General features: G+C 46.4%; 1 protein-coding gene across 1 annotated transcript; it reads left to right on the top strand.

The window, feature by feature from the left end:
* The first annotated feature begins 4,226 nt into the window (after window positions 1-4,226).
* On the top strand, window positions 4,227-5,183 carry LOC142660200 (P2Y purinoceptor 1-like). The gene has a single exon (XM_075836780.1). The coding sequence runs from the start codon at window positions 4,227-4,229 to the stop codon at window positions 5,181-5,183; it is 957 nt and encodes a 318-aa protein (XP_075692895.1).
* The last annotated feature ends 1,812 nt before the right edge of the window (window positions 5,184-6,995 follow it).

The raw sequence follows: 6,995 nt of genomic DNA, 5'->3' as shown, positions 1-6,995 counted from the left end.
GTATGGGGGCGAACGCTGCGTTTTGGAGTGAATCCGACCTATTGTGCAGAATATTGGAGGGAAATAACCTGAGTAACAATCCCCCCCCCCCCCCCAATATAATATGAACGTTGAGATTTCAAAACTTTGTCGCCCCCCTCCCTGCTATCCATAGACTATAGGAATATGACCTGCCATAGGATAAAGGGGCTCTAAAATCCCTGTGGGTGAAGTTATAAAGGACCTTCTGTATTTTTGGAGCGCCTCCCCTGGTTGTTCTTAACCTCTCAGGTGATAACCATGTATTTTGGAGTTGTTAGTTAAGCAATTTCCCAATTCTATATAGTGAGACATCGCTGTAAAGCACTTCTCTTATACTGGAGCTGACGATATTTGGAATTTTTGGGGGTGCAGGATCTGGAATTACCGCCTTCCATGTCTTGGGGTCATGGATTTGAGTGGAATGAAGGCAAAATCTGCTGGACTGTTCTTCCCGTGTCCCCAGGCGTTTGCTCAGGGTAAAACATGCTGATTCCTGTAGTGTATGTATCTGAGCCGGGGGGGAGGGATTGAAGTGCAAGCTCCATTGGTGAGTGAACGCACTGATTATCATGTATCGATTTGTTTGCGTAATATTTTTCTAAAGAGAATGACTGACAGAATAAATAATACTATGTAGCGATTGCTTAGCCACGCCCCCTTGGCAACAAATGTCGCAATATGTTGATTTGGACCTCTGTCCAGCACCATGTATTCCGGGCCGCTTCCTCAAGGTTTCTATTGTAGACATTGATTCAGCCGCTCCACTCTGCGCAAAGCAGAATACAGATGTAGTAGAGCTAAGTTTGTCATTTGGCATAACCAATGGTGATATCACGGTGTTATGTGGTTTCTATAGGACTGCGGGTAAATCTACTGCCAGAGTCTGCTCTGCTATATCCTACATCAACCAAAGAAGTGTAGTCCTACAAACACTATATTGCCCAAAGTATGTGAACCCCTGATCAGCACGCCTATATGAGCTTGTTGGCAATCCTGCTCCAAAACCATGGAAGATTTTAGGGTGTCTTTAGTAATTTGTGCCCATTTGTGATGTCGGGCGCTGATGTTAGTGGAGAGTCTGGATCACAATGGCCGTTCCAATTCATCCCAAAGGTGTTGGAGGAGGTTGAGGTCCAGGCTCCGCTGCCACTCGAGTTCTTCAACATCAAACTCCTCACCCCATGTCTCTATGGCGCTCGCTGTGTGCACAGAAGCGCAGTCCTGCTGGAACGGGAAAGCGCCGAATCTGGTTGCACAGTTCTAGTGCAGCTGCCACGTCCAGAAGCAGTGTAGATCTCCTGTAGTGCGTTATATAACAGGATCGGCTATTACACACCATACGGTTCAGCACACAGCGCCGCCATCTGTGACTTATGAGATCTACCGCTTCGTGGCTGAGCTTTTACTCCTAGACACTTCCACTCCACAATAATAGCACTAACATCTGACGGGGGCAGATCTAGCAGATAATAATAACACAGGTGACCGGGGCAGATCTAGCAGATAATAATAGCACTTACAGGTGACTAGGGCAGATCTAGCAGATAATAATAACACAGGTGACCGGGCAGATCTAGCAGTTAATAATAGCACTTACAGGTGACCGGGGCAGATATAGCAGATAATAATAGCACTTACAGGTGACCTGGGCAGATCTAGCAGATAATAACAACACAGGTGACCGGGGAAGATCTAGCAGTTAATAATAGCACTTACAGGTGACCGGGGCAGATATAGCAGATAATAATAGCACTTACAGGTGACCTGGGCAGATCTAGCAGATAATAATAGCACTTACAGGTGACTAGGGCAGATCTAGCAGATAATAACAGCACAGGTGACCGGGGCAGATCTAGCAGATAATAATAGCACTTACCAGAGGCGTAGCTGGGTTCTCCTGCACCCGGGGCAAAGATTCAGATTGGCGCCCCCCCCAACTTATTTCCCGACATCTCCTTCCCCCTCGCCATGTTTTCTTTCCCTACCAATCAATGAGGTGTAATTTTTTTTCACAATTTTTTTAATGTAACGCGAGCATAAAAGCATTTCTACATTTTACAAGCGATATAGTTCTATAATGTAATTAACATAAAAATAAATTAACAGAAAATAAATTAAAGAGGCCACACAGCGTCCTGTAGATAGCGCCACACACAGCCCCCCTTGTAGATAGTGCCACACAGCCCGCTTCCCCCCTAGTAGAGAGCGGCACACTCCCCCCCCCCCCCTTGTAGATAGTGCCACACAGCCCGCTGCCCCTTTGTAAATAGCGCCACATTCCCCCGTTTTAAATAGCGCCACACTCCCACCCCTTGTACTTAGCGCCACACTGCGAACAGACCGGTGAGCGGTAGCCTACCGCAACCACTCCCCGCTCTGCCTGGTGTGACTTACCGGAGGAGCCGAGGAGGTCATGCGGCGCAGGCAGCGATGGAGTTCCTTCTGACTAGGGTTGGTGACAGCCGGGGCCGACCTTAGCTTGGATGGCGCCCTGTGCGGTACTCTCTATTGCCGCCCCCTACACAAACCAAAACGTAACCACATATATGGACACGCTGGAACATATATACTGTACATACATAAAGACAGATATTTAGACATACAGGCAAATATACATACACACATTCTGGAATACATACAGGCAAATATATAGACACACACACACACACACACACACACACACACACGCGCACACAGCGTATATACAAACACAAAGACACATTCACAAACAGACCCATATATACGCACACAGGCACATATGTACACAGCACAGATAAGACAGTGATAACGAAGTACAGATAGTGTAGTAGTGTTACCTGCAGTCCTATGTAACAACACAGATAACACAGTGATAACTCTCTGATTACAGATAATGTAGTAATGTTACCTGCAGTCCTATGTAACAACACAGATAACACATTGTGCTAAATTACAATCTTAGCTCTGCTACACAGTACAGATAATGTAGTAGATGTTACCTGCTGTCCTATGTAACACTACAGATAGCACACTGATAACTCTCTGAGTACAGATAATGTAGTAGATATCAGAGACACACACACACACACACACACACACACACACACACACTGTAACATATACACATACAAACACATAGACGCACACTGTATTCACGCCACACACACACACACACACACACACACACACACACACACTGTAACATATACACATACAAACACAGAGACGCACACTGTATTCACGCCACACACACACACACACACACACACACACACACACACTCACCGTGTCTCCTTGCTAACAGGTCAGGACGGGCTGTGGGCGGAGCTTCCTCTCTGCTTCTCGGCATGTGTAACTTCAGAGCTGGAAGGCTGCAGCACGGGAGTGGACCTGTCCCCTGACCTGAGTCATCTGACCTCATGTCACTGATGTGAGGTCAGGTGACTGGACTGGTCCACTCCCTGGCTGTCACAGACCCCAATTTCCTGGCTCTTCCTAAGCTGCTGCAGGTGTCCGACATACAGGGCGCCTGTCAGCAGCGATCAGCTGGTCTTCGGCGCCCCCCCTTCCCTTGCGCCCGGGGCACATGCCCCGCCTGCCCCCCCTAGCTACGCCCCTGGAACTTACAGGTGACTAGGGCAGATCTAGCAGATAATAACACACGTGACCTGGGAAGATCTAGCAGATAATAATAGCACTTACAGGTGACCGGGGCAGATCAAGCACATAATAACACAGGTGACCGGGGAAGATCTAGCGGATAATAATAACACTTACAGGTGACTGGGGCAGATCTAGCAGATAATAATAACACAGGTGACCAGGGCAGATCAAGCAGATAATAATAACATTTACAGGTGACCTGGGCAGATCTAGCAGATAATAATAGCACTTACAGTTGACCGGGGTAGATCTAGCAGATAATAACACTTACAGGTGACCGGGGCAGATCTAGCAGATAATAATAACACAGGTAACCAGGGCAGATCAGTAATTGCATGCACAGACTTATGGTAAAGGTGGCATCCTATGACAGTGCCGGGTGTTAAGTCACTGATCTCTTTAGTACGACCCATACTGCTAACAATGTAGTATACAAAACACCTGAACTCCATTATTAGGTGGCATGTCCACATACTGTACGTTTGGCCATATAGTGTCACTCAATATCCAGATCCATAACCTGTTTGTTTGTTTTGTAGAGGGTCGAGACTGACTTTTGTGAAATGGCGGGAACCTTCCTGGGCACCATCCAGAGGATCATCTTCCCGGTCACCTTCCTCTTCATTCTTCTGGTTGGGTTGTCCCTGAACCTCTCCGTGATGTGGATCCTGGTGTCTCGAATCAAGCGCTGGAACAGGAGCACCATCTTCCTCTTTAACTTGGTCTTGGCCGACATCACTTGGATACTTTGCCTCCCGTGTCTCATCTACTATCACTTCAACCAACTCCATTGGATATTCGGAGATGCCATCTGCAAGATGACCCGGACGGTCTACCACACCTGCTATTACTGCAGTATCTACTTTGTCACGTGCTTGAGCATTGATCGCTATTTGGCCATCGTGCATCCTCTCAAGTCTCTCCGGCTCCTGAAGAAGCACCAGTCCCTGATCGTTTGCTTGACCGTTTGGGCAGCCACGTCTTTGAGTAGTCTTCCCGTAACCTTCTTGGCTGGAACCCAGATCTGCGAAAACAATAAAACCATCTGCTCCCTCTACGTGTTTTCTCAAGAAACTCGCGTGACTCTTCCGTACTCCTTATTGACCACCACCATCGGTTGTCTCCTGCCCTTTGCCTCCTTATGTTATTGCTACTGTAGAAGCGTGGGGGAGCTGCGCAGGATCGTGATGCACAGGCTGAAGAAGAGAGACCTGTTGACCAAGCTCATGTGCTCCACTCTGGTGATTTTCGCTCTCCTCTATCTTCCGTATCACGCCTCAAGGAACTCGTGTATTATCTTGAGAGCGTTCGGGACGCACGGTGCTCTGGTGATTGAGCGAGCAGACGCCTTGTTCTTCATCGAGATGGCTGTGTGCAGTTTAAACACTTGTATCAACCCCCTGTTTTGTTTCCTCGCTGGTGGAGATTTCCGAGAACAGGTCTGCAAAATTACACGTTCGATGCCACCTTTCAAGAGGTGGAGGATGGGCAACAGAAGAGCAGTGGTCTGCCCCATATGAAGGGATTTGGGTTTTGACTGCACCTGGATGTGATGATGTGACGCTCCACCTCTAAACTCGTACAACAATGTTCAATCTACAGATACATTTAAACAACTTTGCTGTATTTTTTTTTGCGCTGATCTTGAATTGTCTTTTACTCTAGTCACCTCCCAAGCTGCATTCAGAGAACTCCTGGCTTCTACTAGGAAATAGACATCTGTGTAAAACTATAACTATATCATTTAAAAAAAGTTGCGCAACATTTATGGTCCTCATTCACTTTTATTGTGACTGCTGCATTTGTTGCCAGTGGCGTACCTACCGTAGAAGCAGGGCATGTGACCGCTATGGTGCCCCTGGTGAATGGGAACCTGTCATAGTGGCTACCTGCAGCCACCACTAGGCGGAGCGCACTACATACAGATATATAATTCTAGAGGAGCTGTATATAAGATTCTTCTACCTGCAGCCACCACTAGGGGGCGCTCACTACATACATATTATACAGCTCTCATAGAGCTATGTAATATTCTATTGCCTGCAGCCACCACTAGGGGGAGCTCACTGCATACAGATATATACAGCTCCCATAGAACTATGTAAGATTCTGCTACCTGCAGCCACCACTAGGGGGAGCTCACCACATACAGATATATACAGTTCCCATAGAGTTTAATACTAGCCGTATAAATCCATATGCTGTAAGCTACCCTAGTGGTGGCTGCAGGCAGTCAGAATTATTTCATTTATCAAGTCAGAAAAACAAAGCTCTGCGGACAGTAACTTTAATAAAGGTATAGTGCATTTAGTTTCACTGTATAGTTAGATAGAATCTAATTGTGCTCCCACAATATAAAGAATTTTAATTATAAGGTTCACTGAATTGACAACTAAGTAAAAAGATATCTTTAATAGTAACTAGTTTAAAAACAGGGGTAACACACCACTGTGACATAAGCCCCACCGTGAAAATTTAAAAAATGTATTAAACAAGGAAACACTGAGTTATTATGATACCTATATCTCTGTGTATAAACGATATTTGTAGGAAACAGCATATACCCAGGGCACAACAGTAGTACAAGCCCTAATTATAGCATAGGTGTCCGACAATTACGGATCTCCTAAAGCTGGGTTTCACACAATATATTGTCCCCAATGCACACATTCCTTAAACATTAAACGACCCTACGCGTTTCAGATACTCATCTTCAGGGGTCCGTATCTTGGTAACTCTGGCCTTATCACCAGCGATATTAGTATTTCAACAGCGGATATTCCGCTGTGCGTCACGGGAAGATGCACGTATCGATGTCAACGGCATACTCCATAGCAGGCGCTAGGTTACTATAAACGCTAAACTCCACCCATCGTGTACGGCGGCAAAACATGAATTGACCAATCACAACACCCTCTCGATTCGTGACACCTGCCCATGTGACCCCCCGCCGTCAGCTGACAGCCAGGGGCCATCATCGGCCGCATCAAACCGAACGCGCAGGCGCAGTGGAAGCCAAGGACGTGTCGCCCGGACTGCCAAACACGAGGAGGTAAGCGCTAAAAGATAATATATTGTAAGTATATCTTGCGGCACAGTGTACCACCGCAAGTGGGCAACCTCACAAAGGAACTCAAGAGAAAAAGACACATATGAGGTGGAAGAAATTGCTGAGGTCCCTGTTCCTTAGAAAAACTGACAAAACGATCTCTTTGTATGTTGGCTAACAAGTATAGCCATCTCAAAAAAGTAATGCACAAATGCAGATAAACACTCACCCACCCCAAGGTAAAACACCTATAGGGGGATGGTAACACACATTTTAAATGAAA

Source organism: Rhinoderma darwinii, chromosome 9, assembly GCF_050947455.1.
Source record: "Rhinoderma darwinii isolate aRhiDar2 chromosome 9, aRhiDar2.hap1, whole genome shotgun sequence".
Classification (NCBI taxonomy): Eukaryota; Metazoa; Chordata; class Amphibia; order Anura; family Rhinodermatidae; genus Rhinoderma; species Rhinoderma darwinii.
Note: the sequence above shows the minus strand (reverse complement) of the source record. Positions and strands in the feature narration are given on the sequence as shown.

What these genes read in the sequence shown, in the direction of transcription:
- LOC142660200 (XM_075836780.1), top strand. Translation starts at nt 4,227, where the DNA reads ATGGCGGGAACCTTCCTGGGCACCATCCAGAGGATCATCTTCCCGGTC.